This window comes from Dama dama, chromosome 14, assembly GCF_033118175.1.
Source record: "Dama dama isolate Ldn47 chromosome 14, ASM3311817v1, whole genome shotgun sequence".
Lineage (NCBI taxonomy): Eukaryota > Metazoa > Chordata > Mammalia > Artiodactyla > Cervidae > Dama > Dama dama.
In genome coordinates this window covers 68667431-68688660 of record NC_083694.1, presented here as the reverse complement: position 1 = coordinate 68688660, position 21230 = coordinate 68667431, and the positions used below count along the sequence as shown (strand labels likewise).

Here is a 21230-nt window from a genome sequence, read left to right as displayed (position 1 = left end):
TCTCCAATGAGTCAACTCTTTGCATGAGGTGGCCAAAGTACGGGAGTTTCAGCTTCAGCATCAGTCCTTCCAGTGAACACCCAGGACTGATCTCCTTTAGGATGGACTGGTTGGATCTCCTTGTAGTTCAAGGGACTCTCAAGAGTCTTCTCTAACACCACAGTTCAAAAGCATCAATTCTTCAGCACTCCGCTTTCTTCACAGTCCAACTTTCACATCCATACATGACCACTGGAAAAACCATAGCCTTGAATAGATGGACCTTTGTTGGCAAAGTAATGTCTCTGCTTTTTAATGTGCTATCTAGGTTGGTCATAACTTTCCTTCCAAGGAGTAAGCGTCTTTTAATTTCATGGCTGCAGTCACCATCTACAGTGATTTTGGAGCCCCCAAAAATAAAGTCTGACATTGTTTCCACTGTCTCCCCATCTATTTCCCATGAAGTGATGGGACCAGATGCCATGATCTTTGTTTTCTGAATGTTAATCTTTAAGCCAACTTTTTCACTCTCCTCTTTCACTTTTTTTTACTTTTTTTACATGAACCTGATTTTATTTATTTATTTATTTGTTTGTTTATTTTCGGCTGCACTACACAGCATGTGGGATCTTAGTTCCCTGACCAGGGATCAAACTCACACCCCCTGCAGTGGAAGCACAGTCTTAACCACTGGACCACCAGGGGATTCCCTCCTCTTTCACTTTCATCAAGAGGCTTTTTAGTTCCTCTTCACTTTCTGCCATAAGGGTGGTGTCATCTGCATATCTGAGGTTATTGATATTTCTCCCGGCAATCTTGATTCCAGCTTGTGCTTCTTCCAGCCCAGCATTTCTCATGATGTACTCTGCATATAAGTTAAATAAGCAGGGTGACAATATACAGCCTTGATGTACTCCTTTTCCTATTTGGAACCAGTCTGTTGTTCCATGTCCAGTTCTAACTGTTGCTTCCTGACCTGCATACAGGTTTCTCAAGAGGCAGGTCAGGTGGTCTGGTATTCCCATCTATTTCAGAATTTTCCACAGTTTATTGTGATCCACACAGTTAAAGGCTTTGGTGTAGTCAATAAAGCAGAAATAGATGTTTTTTCTGGAACTCTCTTGCTTTTTCAATGATGCAGCGGCTGTTGGCAATTTGATCTCTGGTTCCTCTGCCTTTTCTAAAACCAGCTTCAACATCTGGAAGTTCACAGTTCACATATTGCTAAAGCCTGGCTTGGAGAATTTGGAGCATTACCTTACTAGCATGTGAGATGAGTGCAATTGTGCAGTAGTTTGAGCATTCTGTGGCATTGCCTTTCTTGGGGATTGGAATGAAAGCTGACCTTTCCCAGTCCTGTGGCCACTGCTGAGTTTTCCAAATTTGCTGGCATATTGAGTGCAGCACTTTCACAGCATCATCTTTCAGGATTTGAAACAGCTCAACTGGAATTCCATCACATCCACTAGCTTTGTTCATAGTGATGCTTTCTAAGGCCCACTTGACTTCACATTCCAGGATGTCTGGCTCTAGGTGAGTGATCACACCATCATGATTATCTGGTTCGTGAAGATCTTTTTTGTACAGTTCTTCTGTGTATTGTTGCCACCTCTTCTTAATATCTTCTCCTTCTGTTAGGTCCATACCATTTCTGTCCTTTATCGAACGCATCTTTATGTGAAATGTTCCCTTGATATCTCTAATTTTCTTGAAGAGATCTCTAGTCTTTCCCATTCTGTTGTTTTCCTCTATTTCTTTGCATTGATCACTGAGGAAGGCTTTCTTATCTCTCCTGGCTATTGTTTGGAACTCTGCATTCAGATGGGAATATCTTTCCTTTTCTCTTTTGCTTTTCGCTTCTCTTCTTTTCACAGCTATTTGTAAGACCTCCTCAGACAACCATTTTGCCTTTTTGCATTTCTTTTCCATGGGGATGGTCTTGATCCCTGTCTCCTGTACAATGTCACGAACCTCTGTCCATAGTTCATCTGTCTATCAGATCTAGTCCCTTAAATCTCTTTCTCACTTCTACTGTATAGTCATAAGGGATTTGATTTAGGTCATACCTGAATGGTGTAGTGGTTTCCTCTACTTTCTTCAGTTTAAGTCTGAATTTGGCAATTAGGAGTTCATGATATGAGCCACAGTCTGTTTCCAGTCTTGTTTTTGCTGACTGTATAGAGCTTCTCCATCTTTGGCTGCAAAGAATATAATCAATCTGATTTTGGTGCTGTTTTGTGCTTCGGTCTTCTGTCAAGTTCCTTCTTTTAGGGGAAAAAAATTGGAATATAGGTGCTTTACAATGTTATGTTAGTTTCTGTTGTACAGCCTCGTGAATCACTTACATATATGCATATATCCTCTGTCTCTCGGGCCTCCCTCCCACCTCCTCCATCCTCCCGTCTTTAGGTCATCACAGAGCACTAACTGAGCCCCTAGGCCTTACAGTAGATTCCCGCCATCTATCTGCTTCATCCGTAGTAGTGCATATGTCAGTCCCTTTTAAAGAAGGCAAGAGGCAGTTCCAGTGGTTAAAGTCAGCACTTAAAGAGACGATGGCTTAAGTGGTAAAGAATCCGCCTGCAATGCAGGAGATGCAAGGTTCGACCCCTGGGTTGGCGAAGATTCCCCTGGAGAAGGAAATGGCAAGCCAGTCCGGTATTCCTGTATGGAACGTTCCATAGACAGAAGAGCCTGCTGTGGGCTACAGTTCATAGGGCCGCAGAGAGTTGGCCACAACCGAGCATGCACACACAGTGAGACCAGACCCGTGGGCTCAGCACCCATAGAGAGAAACTGCATCCCGGCCACCGCCAGCACCCCTGGCAGGGGCGGGGGGCGAGCAGGCACGGCCCCTGGATGAGAAGCAGCAGCCAGTCAGGACGGCGCGCAGGCTCTTTGCTCCAGCGTGCCTCCTGCGCTCAGTCGATCCCTTCCTCGGCGTGGAGATGAGCACAGCCCACAGTAAGTGGGAGCAGTGAGGTGAGAACAAAGCGGGCTCTGCCAGGCAGGAACTGTTCCTTCCCTTCCCTGGGGGTGGCTGGCATGTCTAACCCGCAGTGGTGTCCGAGAACTCCGGGAGAGATGCTGCTGTCTCCGCCGGGAGCTTGGTTGTATCATTGCGTTCTTTGCTGAGAAATTGAAGTAATTTGGAGTCATTTACCTAACAACGGCTTTTGGAAAAGAACATGTCAGAGAGATCTGCTGACATCACCCTTTCAGAGGTCCGTGTGGTGTAGGTGCCGTGTCTTCTCTCCCTTTCCAGCACCCCCGGTACGTGCCTTTCGTGGTGACAGGAAGCGGGATGACTGGGGTGGCCTTCCTGACCCGCTGTCTTTTGTTAACGTCTAGGTGTTCTCAGTCAGCCCCTGCCAGGTGCCTCTTCTCCTGGGCACACACACATAAGTACAGATGATGCTTCAACTGTGGGCACTTCTGTCCATTGGCTGTGTGGCCCACAGCTGGGGAAAGAGAGGCCAAATGTGCATGCCTAGGGTTTCTTGATTGGGGATTTTGCAGCAATCAGAAATGATTAGGGATCTGAGAGTCTTGTGACTGAGTACTCAGAAGGACTCAGTCACCCATGTGTTTATTCAGTGACCGTTTGAACCATGGACGCCCTGATCCCAGGGACCTGGGAGGAGAGGAGCCGGTTCACAGACCCTCAGACTTGCTCCACCTCTGGTCCAGAAGGGGCGTCTCCTCGCAGCCTGTCCTGCTTCTGTCCCCAGGACGGGGATGCTCAGAGTGTCCTGAGCCTGTCCCAGGGATGAAGGGCTTCAGCTGCTGGTGAGTTTCTTTGCCTGCAGAGTGGCCCTCCCCTGCGCACCCCCACCTCCCATCCTGCTTCCAAAGCTCGACCGTTCTATATTTGCAGGTGCTTCTCTTCTCTTCTCTTCTCTTCTCCAGAGTCTCTGTGATTCCAGAGAAACAGTGCCGGGGCCGCCACCCTGTGCCCCTGTGACATCCCCAGACCGCCACTGTCCTGTGTGTGCATACTTGGATTAGGAGGCAAAACAAAACCCTTGAAGCTCCACTGTTTTCATCCTAGGGCCAAGTCAACTTACTAGCATCAGCCCATCATCCTGGCGACCCAGGTGTTGGAGACTCTTGTCTCTGTCCTCTGGGTTTCCTAGAGCCGGAGCTGGAGTGCCACATCTCGAGGGTAGGTGGGGAGCTGGGGGCCCTGAGTATGCTTTAAGCCTCGGGGCGCATAGTCTCACAGGCCTCAGAAGAAGCTCAGTGTGACGCATGTCCAGGCTGCCTGTCTAAATGCTGAGCACATGGTTAGCGCTTCATAAATGCCTGGGGCGGTGGGGGGCGGTCTGGGGGCTTCCCTGGCAGTCCAGTGGCTACGACTCTGCACTTCTGCTGTAGGGAGCACAGGTTCGGCCCCTGGTTGTGGAGCTAAGATGCCACATGCCATGCCAGTATGGTCAAAAAAAGACTGTCAAACCATCTTAAAAATTGCCCGCGTGGGTGAGTGGTTGTCCTGGCCAGGTGGCGGGGGCGGGGGGGGGGGGGGGCAGCCTGCCCCACACTGCCTCCATCCCTTTCTTTTCGGAAGGCAGCTTCCAGGAGCTCGTTTGCTGAGCTGTCTCTACTATGTTACATAGCGTGATTATGAATCAAGGATGAACAATAGCCCAAAATAGGCTGTTTAAAAACCAAAACAAGGAAAGGAACACTGAAGGAAGAGAAGCGGTTGAGGAGTGTGGTCCGACTGGGCAGCCTCTGGTCCTGGTGGTCGGAGTGGAGATCCTGGCCGTGGTGGCAGGGACGGGCTTCTGGCGGGTGGGCCCCCACCCATCTGGTTCTGGAGAGAGAGAATGTGTGTTTTCTTGGCACCTCTTTCCACCTGCACTGTCAGGATAAGAAGAAGCGGCTCCGGTTTGTTCTCTCCAATTCCTCAATTTCACATGAAATGACTCTGCTTTATGGCAGCGAGCGCTTTAGTAAGTGCCTGCCCGTGGGGCCTGGGGTGGGAGGTGGGCAAGATGAAAAATGCAGCGCAGGCTGGCTTCATCAGGATGTGAAATTGAGTGTGAGCAGCGTGATTTATTAAAGACCGCTGTCCGTGCCAGTTAAAGTGTGCACACAGCGCACCCAGCAAACGACTCTTGCTCGGGATGGCAGGAAGGCCCCCAGGGGCGGTCAGAGTCACCCCTTCCTTCCTCTCTGTCCCCCTGCTGGATGCCCTGTGGAGGCTCAGCCCGTGACCAGGATCAAATAACCGTGACTCTGACTGTGTTAACAAAAGACCATCCAGGCACTGGGAGCACGCGCCTCAGTGACCCCGGTCTGAAGTAGCAGTTGCCATGACAGAGGATGCAAACGTGTTCCTCCAGGCTTGTTCCCCCATTACAAAGATGGAGAAACTGAGGAACCCCGGGAGAGGGGGTGACCAAGCGAGTTAGTGACAGTGATGCCTGAAAATACGAGCCTGCTGCTTCCCGCTTCCTGTTTCCTTAGCACCATGAGTAGAGGGATGAAATGAGATTTGGAGGCAGAAGAGTTAAAGGCACCAGGCCAGGAAGCGGGGCTCCGTGTGAGCCTCCCGCCAACGTGGTCCGAGGCCCATCACCACTTTGGAGCGCAGGCTGCTGAGCACGCCCGGAGCCACACAGCCCCGGGCTCCAAGTGCGACTTGGTGACCACTTAACTTTGAGAGCTTGAGAAAGTTGCTCTCCTCTCTGAGCCTTGGTTTCCCTTTCCATGAAGTGGGGCTAAAAATACCTCCTTAAGAAGGCGATTGTGAGGATGTGGCTTGCCTCCTGCAAAGGCCCGGGTGACCTGTAAACGCTCAGTGCTCGTCTGTCCCCTTGCTCAGCCTGTGAACCACTGGTGGGCCCTCTGCAGGGTCCCCCGGAACAGGGGGCCTGGAGGCTGGCTCTTGGACCGGCAGCGTCCACGTCAGCAGGGATCCTGGGAGAAAAGCTGGATTTGAGGCCCAGGTTTGTACATTACACGAAGGTAAGAAATGGTGGTTCCTCTGGCCCTAGAGTAGCAAGAGCCTGTTCTTCAGGCTGCCTGTCCATATCCCCATGGGTTTGAAAACAGACCTGGCAGTTTACAGGCGTGGAAGCCTGGGCAGCTGTGGTCCTGCCGTGTGTTTTTCAGTGAGGTAGCCCGTGGACAGGGATAGGCTCCTGCCCTGTAGATTTATCAGATGAAAGCTCTAAATTGAGCTGTGAAGGAAGGTCTGAAATTGCAGGACCATTTGATGAACTGCTCCACAATCTCTCTAGGCTGGGCCACCGAAACAAAGCTACCAAAGCCCCTTATTATTTCTCCCCATCAGATCTGAGTATTGTTAAACATCAAGTGCTGTCAGAAGCAGGCTGTTTTAATGAAGACAGCACATCAAGTCCTTCTGAATAATTAATGAAATGATGGTGGTTGAAGCCAGTACAGTGGTGCAGAGAGGGCCCTGCTGTTTCTCAGATCCTGAGCCAGCCCCCTGGAACCAGTCTGATGTACGAGCTCGTTCTCAAAGGAAAAAAAGCACTCAGCCTCCACTGTTCTCAGAGTAGAAAATGGCACCAAGGCAGACCAATATCTATCTATCTATCCATCTATCTATCTATCTACCTATCTATATATATGTATACACACACATACACATAGGGTGTGGGGCTGGGATTCAAAATATCTAATAGATGGAAAGGCATAGGTACAAACCAGTCAGTTCAAAGAGATGGTGACCAAATTTGAGTCAGTTGAACTGAGGTGGACCAGCCTAGAGACTGTTATACAGAGCGAAGTAAGTCAGAGAAAAACAAGTATCATTTATTAACACAAATATATGGAATCTAGGAAAATGGTACGGATGAACCTATTTGCAGGGCAGGAACAGAGACACAGACATAGAGAACAGGCTTGTGGACACGGAAGGAGAGGGCGTGATGAATTGAGAGTCGCGTTGAAATATATACATACCATGCGAAAAGTAGATAGCCAGTGGGAAGCTGCTTTATAACATAGGGAGCTCAGCCTGGTGCTCTGTGATGACCCAGAGGGGTGGATGGGGAGGTGGGATGGGGGAGGTGGGGGGAAGGCTCAAGAGGCAGGGGACGTATGTATACTTAGAGCTGATTTCACATTGTTGTACGGCGGAAACTAATACATTACAAAGAAATTATCCTCCAATTAAAAAAAAAGAGAGATGATGGCCAAGTGCTAGAGCAGGTCCTGTTGTCCCCTACAGAGCCATCTTTTTACCCCTTTCAATGTTATATCAGAGAACAGGTCCTGAGGGGACCCTGGGACCGTGGCCTTTACGATCTAGTAGAGTAGCCCTTCTGTCTGTTAGCGTAAGGTACACAGTGTCTGTGATACACACCAGCTGGTGTCAGTCCCGAGGGCGCTGTCTGAGGCAGTGGGCAGGCGCAGTGAGAGGGAATATATTCTTTGGCCTCAAAAGCCATCAGTCACCACATCCTGTGCCTCTGTCTTCTGCAGCATCTCTGAGAGTCACCTCTGCATCGCATTCCTCTGTTGGGCATCCTCCAAGCCTGCCCACTCACCAAGGCCCTCTGTGGAGGCTGAAAACCCTCAATCTCACATCCGTCTTCACTGGGATGATGATGTGGGATGTTGTACATGCACCTGCATCCCAGGGATACAGATGGATATGTTGGTGGTCGATGCTGATCAGGGCCACCACATTTGTGTTCTGGGCTCCGGCCAAGGCAAGCTTGTCTGGGAGGTGAGAGCCGTCTTCCTTTGTAGCACAGTGGTGCTCAATCTGGGAAACTCCTCTTTTCCCTGTCTTAGAATGACTGAGAGTCAGTTGGTGACATTGCTGCTTCATGGAAAGTGAAAGTGAGAGTCTATCTGTCCAGGGACCCAAGAGCCAAGCAGAGAGGGGCACGATGTTCCTCACTCCCCTCAAGAGAACCAGCAAGGTAATGACTGAGCACTGGATGAGCAGGAGGGGCACCAGGCAACAGGGTGTCAGAGCCTCTGGCTAGAGAACTTGCCTGAGTAGATGGAGGGAGGAAGCTCTGTTCAGTTCAGTCCAGTTGCTCAGTCATGTCCGACTCTTTGCAACCCCATGGACCGCAGCACGCCAGGCTTCCCTGTCCATCACCAACTCCCGGAGCTTGCTCAAACTCATGTCCATTGAATCAGTAATGCTCCAACCATCTTATCCTCTGTCATCCCCTTCTCCTGCCTTCAATCTTTCCCAGCATCAGGGTCTTTTCCAATGAGTCAGTTCTTTGCATCAGGTGGCCAAAGTATTGGAATTTCAGCTTCAGTATCAGTCCTTCCAATAAATATTCAGGACTGATTTCCTTTAGGATGGACTGGTTGGATCTCCTTGCAGTCCAAGGGACTCTCAGGAGTCTTCTCCAACAGCACAATTGAAAAGCATCAATTCTTCTGCACTCAGCTTTCTTTATGGTCCAACTCTCACATCCATACATGACTACTGGAAAAACCATAGCTTTCACTAGACAGACCTTTGTTGGCGGAATAATGTCTCTGCTTTTTAATAATGCTGTCTAGGTTGGTCATAGCTTTTCTTCCAAGGAGCAAGCATCTTTTAATTTCATGGCTGACTGAACTGAACTGAAATGATAGATAATTGTAGGTAAAGCTAAAGGACAGATACAGGTCCTTCAAACTGTTCTCCAAGCAGGATTCAACTGGACCACCTGTGCTTGGGTTGTGGTCTCTGGACCCTTTTGAGGCAGTAGAGCTTCAAGCAAGAATATTAGTATAGGTTAGTAATTTCTATCTCATACTGTTGTGCGAATTCACTAAGACTGTGTATTCTTTGTAAACTGCATAGCAGATTGCATGTTCTTTGTAACGACTCACGTGTGGACAGAGACTAGGGTTCTGGCTGACTGAGAAGAAGGCATTATGCAGTTTGTTCATCTTCTGCTCACCAGCCATCTTCTTCTGAAAATGGTCAACAATGGGGTGTGGGCTTTGAAAAGACCTTGTAAGAGCCAAGATGGCAGCCACAGGCTCCGCAGTGTTGCCCGACTTGACAGCAGAGCGAGCCTTTGGTGGGGTAAAGGGACAGCTCATCCACAGTTCAGCAGCTCAGCTCACTCCTCTCCCCTTAGGAAGGACTGATTTAGTCCCCAGTTTAGGGATAGGGATTTGTGCTGACTCAGCAGCTGAATGACTCTGTGTGGCTAAGTTTCTCTGGTCATCTTTCTCAGAGGCTCCAGTAGAAGAACGAACGATGAGGGCAGCCCAGCGTTCAGTCCCACACGCGGCAAGTTCTTCTGTTCTGTGCTCGCCCCGGGGAGGCGAGGGACTGAAGACTCAGCATCGTGTGAAGATGAACTGCATCTTCCTGCTATTTGAATTTGAATGCCTTGGGGCGTAGATAGCCTAGGACATTGCAGCATAGCACTGCAAGTCTGTGATTTGCTGATGTTCCGAAAACACCTTTAGAACGGCAAAACTTTACTGAGAAATAATTTGTGCACAATAATATATATCCATTTGATGTATTTTCCAGTTGTATATATACTGAAAAGCAGTCCCATAATCAGGATGCACAGCATCTTTATCCCCAAAGATTCCTAGAGCCCCGTTGTAGTCTGTTTCTCCCTCTGCTCCAGCCCCAGGTGACCACTGACATTCTTTTTGTTACTATAAATAAGTTTTCATTTCATACAAATAGAGTAATACCACGTGTATTATTTTGTTGATGTCTTGTTTCACTCAGGATACATTTTTTATTGTGGTAAATAATATATAACATAAAAGGTACCATTTTAATCATTTTTAGTCTACAGTGGTCCACCCACATTGTTATGCAGCCACCAACCTTATTCAGAACAGTTTTCCCCTTGCAAAGCTAAAACTCTGTAACCATTTAACACTAACTCCCCCCTCCTCTCAACCCCTGGCAACCACCATTGTATTATTTGTCTTTGTCAATTTGACTACTCTATGGTGTTGGAGGAGACTCTTGAGAGTCCCTTGGGCTGCAAGGAGATCCAACCAGTCCATCCTAAAGATCAGTCCTGGGTGTTCATTGGAAGGACTGATGCTGAAGCTGAAACTCCAATACTTTGGCCACCTCATGCGAAGAGTTGACTCATTGGAAAAGACCCTGATGCTGGGAGGGATTGGGAGCAGGAGGAGAAGGGGTTGACAGAGGATGAGATGGCTGGATGGCATCACTGACTCGATGGACATGAGTTTTGAGTAAACTCCGGGAGTTTGTGATGGACAGCGAGGCCTGGTGTGCTGTGATTCATGGGGTCACAAAGAGTTGGACAAGACTGAGCGACTGCACTGAAGTGAGGTGCCCCAGATAAGTGGAAACCTTGCAGTATTTGTCCCTTTGTGCCTGGCTTGTTTATTTAGCATATCTTCAAAGTTCATCCATGTCATAGCCCGTGTCAGAATTCCCTTTTTAAAGCTGATTAACATTCCATTATATACAGAGACCACAGTTTGTATCTCCACTCGTCTCGCAGTAGATGCTGGGGCTGCTTCTACCTTCGTGCTGTCGTGAGCAGTGCTGCTGTGAACTTGGGTGTAGGAATATCTCTTCTAGTTCTTGCTTTGAATTCTTTTGGGGTATGTATGTGGTAATTCTATGTTTGACTTTTTGGGGAACCTCCATACTCTTTTCCATAGTGGCTGCACCATTCTACAATGTTACTTTTTAAACAGAGTTTTGCCTTAGACCTGCGTCTTGTTCTGATGATCCCTTTGCTGCTGCTGCTAAGTCGCGTCAGTTGTGGCCGCGTCTGTGCGACCCCATAGACGGCAGCCCACCAGGCTCCCCCGTCCCTGGGATTCTCCAAGCAAGAACAGTGGAGTGGGGTGCCATTGCCTTCTCCGGATGATCACTCTATGTTCCAGAGAACCAATTAGACATATCCTTTGACTTCCCATAGCCCTGCATGATAATGCTCTTTTCCTTCAGTATCCCAAGCCTCTGCCTTTCCAGTCCTTTCATACTGATATAATTGCTCAGAGAATGGCTCAGCTTTAATAACCTCAAGTAAATTGCATGGCTCACTTTCTACTAGCTACAGCCATTCCCCTCTGTGTCCTACCTGTCTCTCATTAGCTGTAGTTATTATACAACCCGCCAGTATCCTGTAACAGTATCAGGATAAAACCACCCACATCCTGTTAACTCCTGTTATACACCTACCTTGGTGCGCGTCATTGAATCTGTTGTGCTATACATCCTACTTGCGTGCAGGTAGCTGTAACTGTTAAATAATCTGGCCTATTCACTATCCCCTAATCTTTTGCAAACATCATCTGACATCCTATTCATAACATCTTCAGTGCTGACTCACTGTTCACTTGTTGTTAAATCCAGGTATCAAAAGCCCACCAGGAAACGGCATACATCATTAATTCTGGGGGGGGGGGGGCTAGCTCTTGTGAATGTACAGTGTGTGCAGGGGGCCTCAGTGTAGGATCTTTTCCTTTGAGCAATATGGTACAGCCCACCGGTCTTTGTAAGTCATCTTAATGGAGCGAGAGAGAAAGAGTGTGTGTGTGTGCGCGCGTGCATGCATGCATGCATGCGTGCATGTGTTTGAGGATGTGGGGATAAGGGAGTTTTCCAGGCACATAGGATTGGAAAGCCTGGTAAGAAGGGACAACATGGAAGAAGACGACTTACTGGGGAAAGAGGATGGCAGGATGGCGTCAGTGTTCCCTTGGTGGGACAGAACCCTTTTGGATGCCATGTTTTTTTGTTAATGGTTGACAAGTCTGGGCGACTGTGCAGCATAGCAACCTTAGCATGTTGCCAGAATGCCCGCCCACCCTTGGTTCTTTTCAGTTTTATGACCCCGTGCTTATCTGAGCTCTGAGGAAGGGGGGCTCTGCCGCCAGCACACCCCCCGACACTTGGGTCAGACCTGTTTAGTTAGCAGCTGCTGCAGGTGAAGACCTCGTTCCTTAGGTGACCACAGAGGAAGACGTGCAGTCCAGAGCAGGGCCAGGCCCACAGCAGAGGCCCGTCAAGTGTTGGTTGAACACGGTGGCAGGGTGACTCGTGGAATCTGTCTTTGCCTTGTCATCACGGATCTTAACTCCTGAGGTCAGGAAAGGAGAATGGGTTCTTGGCAGCCATCTAGCACACGCTGGGGTTACTGTCTGTAGGCACACGCGTGTGATAAAATGACTAATGAGCTGTGTGGACATAAGAGAGTTCTCAGAAAATCCTTTGCCTTTCTGAAACACTTTTTTAACCAAATCTGTGATCTTCTTTGATTCCACATGCTTTCCTGTATGTTGGGCCTCCCACTGTGTGGATGAGAAGCTGAGATGGTGCTGGGGTCTCCAAGCGGAGTCAGGACTGCTGCTGTCTTGCTGCCTCTCTGCATGGCACGCAGTGACACGAGGGGGAATTTTCAGGGCCCAGCGGTGGTCCAGACTGAATTCACCTCTGGTCAGGGCTCCCTACACTTGTGTGTGTGGGGCAGAATCTTCCCCGGGGATGACCCTTGACAGCCAGAGGGCCAAGCACAGCTGCGCATCCATCACCACAGCCCAGCTTTGTGTAAATGAAACCTCTTTGTTCTCCCACCTCCGCAGCCAGTCTCTGGTTCCCGTGTTTACCAAACACCTGCTGATGCCTCGCCCTACACACAGCTGAAGTCCGGGTCTGCCTTCTGTTCCCGAAGCCCCCTCCCCTCTTCCTGCTCCCTGAGGTTACTGAGGACCCCTGTAACAGGTGTAACAGGTCCCCTGGCATCTGGGTCTGAGCCATGGAGGTGACAGATCTGAGGGCCTCCAAGCAGGATGGGTCCATCTTGAAGCTGAAAAAAGTACCTGGTTATCCTGGGCTTATGTGTGCTTCTGGATGGTGTGCAATTCAATGGTCAACATGTGTTTTGAGATCTATTATGGGTCTCGTGGACTTTGCATCTTTTTTTTGTTATTAAGTACTTTCGTCTTCTAAATATGTATTCTTCAAAAGCTTGTCCTGTTTCTAAACATAATTTGTGTGTGTGATAGGGCTCCCCTCATTTTATGATGACCCCAGTGGGCATGCAGGGGTCCACTTGCTGGAGGATGACCCCAGTGGGGAAGTAGGGGTCAGCCTGCTGGTGTTCTGGTTTGAACACCATGAGGTGACCTAGGAGACATGTGTCTCAATGCCTAAACTGAGGCCCATGCTGTTTCCTAGGTTGCCTTCTCCGAAGGGGACGGTTTGCACCAGTGGGAGGTCCTGCCCCGGCCACGTCTCACCCTCTCCCGTCTCTGTCGTCCTCCTGCAGGCTGGCCGTGTGTGACCCTGTCTGTGCTGGGATTCCTGTACTGCTACTCCCACGTGGGCATCGCCTGGGCCCACATGTACTCTGGCAACTAACTGCGCTGGGCCTAGGTCCGCCCTTGTCATTGGTTTCCAGGGCACACGGTGCTCCACCGTCACCTCGAACCTCAAGGTAACCTCCAGGGGACCTGCTCATCTTTTGTTGAAGTTACCTCACTCCAAGACTGGAAACTTGAGCTCTCGTAACTTTGGGAACTTAGAGATCCTCTTCCCATCCTCCTCCTTTGCCTATAGAGTAAGCTGGACCCCAAGCAGTAAAATGTCTTGCCTAGCCATAGATGGTGATGTTGTGGTCCAGACCCCAGGTTCTTTGTCCTTTACCGAGAATTAAATGCAACAGACGTTTCTTGATTGAGGCATATAAATTCTGATTAGTGATAGGCCTGTCTTCCACTGGGCAGTGTTTCTGAAACATGTTGGGTCAGTGGCCTTTAAGTGGCCCCTTCCCTGCTTCCTGTAGTGCAGTTTGTAGAACCAGCACTGAGGGTAGCATCACATTTTAGCTCCTTGGCAGGGGCGTGACAAAGCCACAGCTGTGTTGCTAACACTGGGTCAAGGGAGATAGAATATAGATGTCAGTACCTAAGGAGGGCTGTTACTTGAGTTCATCATTCATTAGGGTGATCTCCATTTGGTTGCTTGTTCCCTAGATCTGTAGGGAAGTATAAACAGAGCAGTTCCTCTACCTGACAGTTAATTATTTCCTAGTAAAGAAGTATAATTAAAAAAAAAAACCCACAGGGAATAGTGTATGACAGACAGGTGCTACAGGGCAAGTCAAAGAGGGTAAAGAGGACTTCCTGTGGTCTCTCCTCTCTCCATGTGGGTCCCAACATCCTCTTCCCCTGAGTGGTTCATCCTCAGTGGTTTATGTTGTTTGTTTCCAATAAAATGGAGCCCTTCCTGTCATACCGATACTTCATATTTTTGTAAAATTGTCTTGAATATTTTTTGAAGAAAATGTTTAAAGTCAAAACACACTTAATTCTGAATTATTCACTCTTCTGGAAGGATGCTAACAGGCCACTAATGGCCTCAAGTGGTAGATAATTCAGAATACTTTCATTTGGCTTTGCTTTTTTTTTTTTTTTTCCTGAGGGGTAGAGGGTAAGTGAAGCAGCTCTAAAATTTGAATCCATAGTGTACCCAATTATGGGAGAATAGAACAACATCTCAAGCACAGGAATTAATTGTCATTGAGTAAAAGGTGCACGCGGACCTGGTCTGTCCCCACCGTCTCCTGTTAGTCATTTGGTATTGTCCTTGTGTCCTGGCTGCGGTTATTAGCTCAATGAGATTTAAACTCCCGGAGTGCAGGACCCATCATTTTGCTGGCGTCCTTTCTTCCCGGCCTCTCTCCTTGAAGGCGAGTGGGGAGGGACCAGATGTGGATGGCAGGGGGTAGGCACACGCCGTGTTAGCTGCGGCAAAGGACAGAGGCTGGAGGGGGGCGGGCAGACCAGGGCAACAGCGGCCTTGGCAGCTGGCCTGATGAAGGAGGAGGAGACAGGCTGGCAAGTCCAGGTGCTGGGAAGTTTTCAGGAGATGAGGTTGAGAAAGGGTGAGCAGTCAGATAAATACAGTAAAACTTCAGGGACTCTTAACACTAACTCAAGATTTGTAATCTGCCATCTCCTCCTGCAGAGGACCTTCCTGACTCAGGGGTCGAACACAGGTCTCTTAGCATCTCCTGTACTGGCGGAAGGACCCTTTACCACTTCACCACCTGGGAACCCCATACATTAGACATTTCCCTGCAATTATCTTCACACGATTTTGTTCCTCTATAAACTTCAGTTAAAAGCCTGGGGTCGCAAAGAGTCAGACATAATTGAGCATGCACACACACGTTTAATATATGTGTATATATAAATAGTATATATATGTGTTTAGTTGCTCAGTTGTGTCTGATTTTTTTGTCACCCCATGAACTGTAGCCCGTCAGGCTCCTCTGTTCATGGGATTCTCCAGGCAAGAATACTGGAGTGGATTGCCATTCTCTTCTCCAGGGGATCTTCCTGACGCAGGGATCGAACCCGGGTCTCCTGCATTGCAGGCAGATTCTTTGCCATTTGAGCTACAGGGAAGTCCTTATAAACATAAATAATGCAAAGTATTTTCAACTCTTTGGAGATGCCATTTTTATAAAAACAAATAGGCTTATTTACTCATTTAAACTATACTGGAAGAATAAGTTAATGAATTTGAAAGTAATAATCCTGAATTTCTTTTAAGCTATTATACGACTGAGTGGTTCTCAGGAATGAGCCCATGATTGCTGTGTTTAGCTATGTGTTTGAGGCCTAATTAACCAATGTGTGAATAACCATCCAGGACCACTGTTATCTTAACCTCTTGCTTTTCTCCCACTGTAATATGAAAATGATAATGTCTGTTTTCATGCATATGAACTCAAATTCTTGGAGTTGCTTTAAATGAAGGACTCCTGAGGTGTCTGAGCAGACACAGCAGCTCCAGCTGAAGGACATCTGACGTGTCACTTTCCATACTTATCAGCCCTGGGCAACTTCAAGCACAGGACAGCGACAGGTCCCAAGGTCACTTCTAGCCCCAGGATCCTCTGACTCCAGCCTAGTTCTGTGGGCACACCGGAGCGTTCCAGGCACGATTGCCATGATGATTTCCAAGGAGGCAAGGAAAACATCTGAAGGACAGCCAAATATTGGTCGTCTTGACTAATTCCTGGGACCATGCATGAAGATGGAAAAGTATTTCATTGTTTCCTCAGATTAATTTATTTGAAAAGTGACAGCAGAAGCCCTTTGTTCTTAATAGTAAAGACTGTAGACTTAGAAAATAAATTAATCATATAATATGGTATAATCTGTATATTGGAGAATGGTAATTTAGTGGGAGGGAGTTTCCCCTTAGAGAAAGAGCCTACTCATTGCTTCTTTGTTTAAACTAATATAATGATTGACTAAGTAGTATAAGAAATTAATATGATGAATTTCTTTTCTAGCAAATGTCCCAGAACATATCCATACAGAAAGGCCAACTACTGAGAAGCCAGATTATCTCGATGGTGCTGGCCTTTCTCAGTGCATGTTGAGATGCCTCTCTGAAGCCTTTCTTCATTGAAATTGTTCTATTTTGGAACAAGCCAGCAAAATTCCTTTTTTTTTTTATCATTGAAACCCATTTGGCATCCAAAATGTAACATCTATTACTTGGCTCTGTGTTACTTAATCCTTGTGACTAATTATAAAACCCATATTTACAGAGAAAGATGTTTTTCACCACTGAGGCACTCTAAAGAGTACAATATTTAGTGCTTTATTAGGTGAGACTTTTGAAATGAACATCAGTCATTTGGAACTTTAAAAAAGCCATCACCCTTAGTTTTATTATGCTTTCCTGCAGTGTTAAAAAACCAGGGTGTGTAGAGAAAGTCACTAAAAATACTGGATTTATACTGCAGCCCAATGAAATCAAGCAGAGGCCTGAATGTGGCTTGTGGATCACAAATTCCTCATCCCTGAGGTAAGTTCTACCGTGTATCAATAGAAAAGCGCCATTTGTGAAGTGTGAGCCATTGGCATGAAATAAGGGCTCCTGTTGGCAGTGTGGTGGCGGACCGTGCTGTGAGCAGGAGGCAGTATCTGTTAAAACCACAGCAGAGCCGAATCGGTGCTGACGTACAGCACTGCTGTAGGGACAAGCAGTTCTCTACCGTCATAGGCTCTGAGACGATCAGGGAATAAAGCACAGGTCAGAACTCACATTGTTGGCACTGAGTCTTCCCAGACAGACTCAGTTTTTTGACCGTATGTCTTAAAAGGCAGCAAAGCATGAATATACAGGTTGCAATCCAAATTGTTCAGGATGAAAAGTGTTCAGATCTAGGCGGAAGGTCAGCTTCAGCTCTGTGTTCAGTCAATGTGCTCTACCACAATTTCCCAGCGATGCCAGGTTTGGAAGGCATCTCTGTATGTCTCATAGCACTGATAGCTCTGTCTCAAGATCATATGGCAAAGCACCTTCCCAGCCATTCTCTCACTGTGCAGAACTCTGGCACACAATCTAGGTGTCTCTAAAATTTTAAAGTTCTCCAAAAACCACAGTCGTAGGTGCTGTCCACATTAGAGGTCCCCAGGCTCTTGAAAAGGTCTATGAAAGTACCACCTTGTTCTGTCATCTTACGTCTGAACACCTAATTCAGTGCCTGGAAATTTATAGAAGGAAAGGCAAAAACAATCATGTATGATCATTATAAAATAGTTTATTTACCATAATAAATAAAATTAAACTTTTTTTTTTCTTTTTACAAATACCACTTGTGCTTATTTAAAAATGCTGAGAAGGGATTATCAGTGGTGGGGCCACCCGTTCCTCTCCACATCCCCGGGTTGCAGTCACACAGCAAAGTTCTGGCAGCGTCCTCAGCTGACCACAAAAATAGTATCAGCTCATTTGCACTTCTGTTGACTCACGCTCCTTTGGACTAAATGACAGATGCAGAGGAAGAAGAGAAACCCAATGGAGGATTTGGCAGGACTCGATGGCAAGAGTGTTAATACAAGGAGGAGTCCCAAAATGACGAACTGCTCGTGAGCAGGAGTGTCCTCAAAAGACTGGCGAAATGTGGGACAGTCTCCGACGGATGCGCACACACAGTGTCTGAACAGTGAGAATACATTCATGGGGGAGGGGCAGGGGGGTTGCATCTTTCTTCATATAAAAGCAGTTCATATCCTGATACAAGATCCGTGAACGTCTCCTTGAACGACTAGTGGATCTGTTGGCTGACTCTGAAGTCACAGATAAAAAGACAGTGGCTCCAAGAAAAGTTTCCTGGCAGGTGGGGGGGGGGGGCAGCCACCCACCGATCTGGCACCTGCGGGGTAGTCAAGTCCAGTTCTAGAGGTTCCAGAATAAGTCCGATAGGCTCATGTGAGAATGAAGTTTCATTTGAAACTAAGTTAAGCTGGAGGCACAGTCAGTCAGTTAAAACATCTCAACATGAACACCCTGGGTGCTGTCTCTGATGGCTGCGGTTCGTGCTGGGAGGACGCGGAAATCTCATCCAGTTAGAGGGCACGAGAGCTGGTGAAGGTCATCTTTATTGATGCAAGCGAGAAGGCAGTGCAATGACGGAGTGACAGAGGAGAGGCCGTCTGGGGGCCTGAGCGGGCCCTCGGGGGTCTCCTCTTTAAGCAACACTACGTGAGGAGCGGGAAGAGGGAAAAGAGTGTTGGCAGCGCCATCACGGTTGGAGTTCCATTCAAGGGTCTTAAGGCTAAACATCTTTAGAGCAAAACACTGTACAGTCTGTTCATCACACACACACCAACTCGTATGGCCGCCAGGGCTCCTGAAATTTCCCAGAAGGCGCCTGTGCCATCTGGTGGTGAATGCAGCAAGGGTTTCTGAGGCTCCTTCCTACACCTGCCTGGGGCTTCTAAGGCATTCATTTCCTCCCCACCCAGGCTTGGGTGCAAAGCTTAACAGCTGGCTTAACACTTTCACCTTCCACTTACCAATCCAGGAGAGGCAGGTGGCTGGATGGAGTGGTGTGATGGAGTGTGTTTTTACTCTGAGCTGGGCTAATGCCACTTCTGAAAAAGGATTCCGGGAAAGGGCCCTGCTATTTGGCCACAGGACGCACTCTGTGTCATAGCACTTAGGATGATCTAGAAGGCTGAGGGTAAAACAAGCCCAGGGATTGAATAACAAGAATTGGAAACAGCTTTGAAACATGTGGGCCCATGTGGCTGTGGCATTTTTGGAAACCATTGGTTCCTGACTACTGGCTACAAACTGCACACAGATTTAATCTGAGGTCCGGAATATAAAGAAAGGTCTTAGAAGTAATCAAGCCAGAGGATGTGAAGGTGAGGGAGGGGGATGGGTGACGGTGGAGCTACAATGATTGTGCACCAGACCAGGGTTTCTCAACCAGATGGCTGCGCCCCGCTGCCTCCCACAGGAATCTCGTCCTACCCAGAGGAGGAGCCTCTGCGGGTATATGGAACAGCAACACTCATTGCTGGAGAGACTGCCCTCCACCAAGAATGCGCATTCCATCTTGTTGGCCATCTTAATTCACAGACTCAACCCTCAGCCCCCCAACCTCCGTCAGCAGGGAGGGAGGGGTACCAGCAGGACCTCCTTCTCCAACATGTGTCAAGGATACTCTCTGGGAAACAGAGCCTCCCTATGAATGACATCCAAAGTAAGGAATTGATGATGTAAGAGATCAAGTAACCAGCAATTCCTGGGCAATGGTATAAAGACACCATGTCCCCTTCCCTCAAAAAGGAGAAAAACAGCTCGGGTAAGTCTACATCCCTCAGCATAACTTCTCTACACTCTAAAGGTTGAGCCCAATACCCAAACAGTGTTTGTTTTCCCTAATCTCTCTTCAGCCACCAGATAATGGTTTACAGTGGAAGGTTGAGTCGGTGGTATCTGAAGCTCATGGGCCTTGCTTGGGAAGCCAGAGCAGCATCTGGGCAAAGGTAGGTAGTCCGCACAAAGCAGCCTGTGGCCAAGTGCACGGTATAAAAATACAGGGAAAGGAGGTTTGGCCCATTTAAGAAATGTTTTTGTTTTTGTTTTTTTACCCAGAGAATCATTATAGCAAAAATCCCACAAATCCTTAAATGGAGAAGCGTAAAAGCCTATGTAGCCCTACCTGTGTTGCTCTGCACCCCCAGGAGCATGGGTTGTGGGCCCTGTGACCCCGAGATGAGTGGATCCAGGCTTCTCGCCATGAGTTCGGTTTGAATCCTAGGAGTTGATCAAGCAATGCATTCATGAAGCTTTATTTTTCTCTCCAATCAGGTCTGGACTTCAAAGCCTCACACACGAGCATCCTTGCCCCTCAGGCAGAGCTGGAGGGAAGGGCCCACAGGGTCCTGGGCAGGGGCTTCTGAAGCTGGGTGTGGGTGTTCTCAGGGCCCTCAGTCTGCCATCCTTGCTGGCTCAGACGGTAAAGAATCTGCCTGCCAATGCAGGAGACCCGGGTTTGATCCCTGGGAGAAGGAAATACTCCAGTATTCTTACCTGGAGAATCCCATGGACAGAGGAGCCTGGCAGGCTACAGTCCATGGGGTCACAAAGTCGGGCACGACTGAGCGACGAACACTTTCACTTTTCCCCTGCCTTACAAGTGGTAAGTCCTAAACTTGGGGAGCAGGTTGGGAGGCATGTTTAAGGAATGGCAAACTGGAACATTTCAGGGACAGCTGGCAGATGTGATTCCAGGCTTGGCCCCAAGGACTAGCTGGCAGCTTCTCAAAGAGGCTGAAAGCCCCATGGCTTACTCGGAATCATTAACAGTCATGACTCTTGGCCCTGGGGAATTTCACTTCCCCCTGTTTGCTGCCATCTGAGGCTGAATCCAGTAGTATCTCAGCCTCAGGAAGCCTGGGGGCACCCATGTAAACCTCCCGGGAGAAGCTGAACAAGTGTGCATGGCCCCTGAGGAAGGACCCTCACCTGGACCTCAGTCTCTGCTCCCCAGGGCAGTCTGTGCCAAGCCAGCAGCCTGGAGAGGACAGCCCCATTCCACAGGGACAGCTAAGGTCCAAGTCCTGGGTCAGGCCGTGGCCACTGGGCGGGACTGAAGGGGGAGGTAGGCCCAGACGGGTGGCTTTCAGAAACACTAGACACCTTTGGTTAGGCAGGTCCCCCTACCATTGGGATCCAGCCTCTATCTGTGCTGCAAAGCAACGCCATCAATGCACAGGACTGCCACAGTGCGAGGCGTGCAAAAGGTGAGTGCCCTGGACGATCCCATGCTCACTCACAGTCCAGATCACCTGCCCTCCTAATTCCGCTCTCTCCAAGCTGAGTTTTCTGAATTTCCAAACTTGCTTATCAATTTTTAGGGTCCTGATGATCCCTCTTTCCTTCCTCAGATGCCCCTGAAAGGAGTCCAGACTTAGGGAAAAAACATGACCCCAGGTGCAGTGTCCTCTGAGCATCATAGTTTAGG

At 48.3% G+C, this 21230-nt stretch overlaps 1 protein-coding gene across 1 annotated transcript in view; it reads left to right on the top strand.

Moving 5' to 3' along the window:
- Positions 1-16105, top strand: part of HHAT (hedgehog acyltransferase) — a 338119-nt gene extending 322014 nt beyond the window's left edge. The window contains exon 12 of the mRNA XM_061161031.1: positions 13212-16105. Within this exon, the coding sequence (XP_061017014.1) occupies positions 13212-13303 (92 nt within the window). The 3' untranslated portion in view covers positions 13304-16105. The remainder of the gene's footprint in view (positions 1-13211) is intronic.
- Positions 16106-21230: the final 5125 nt, after the last annotated feature.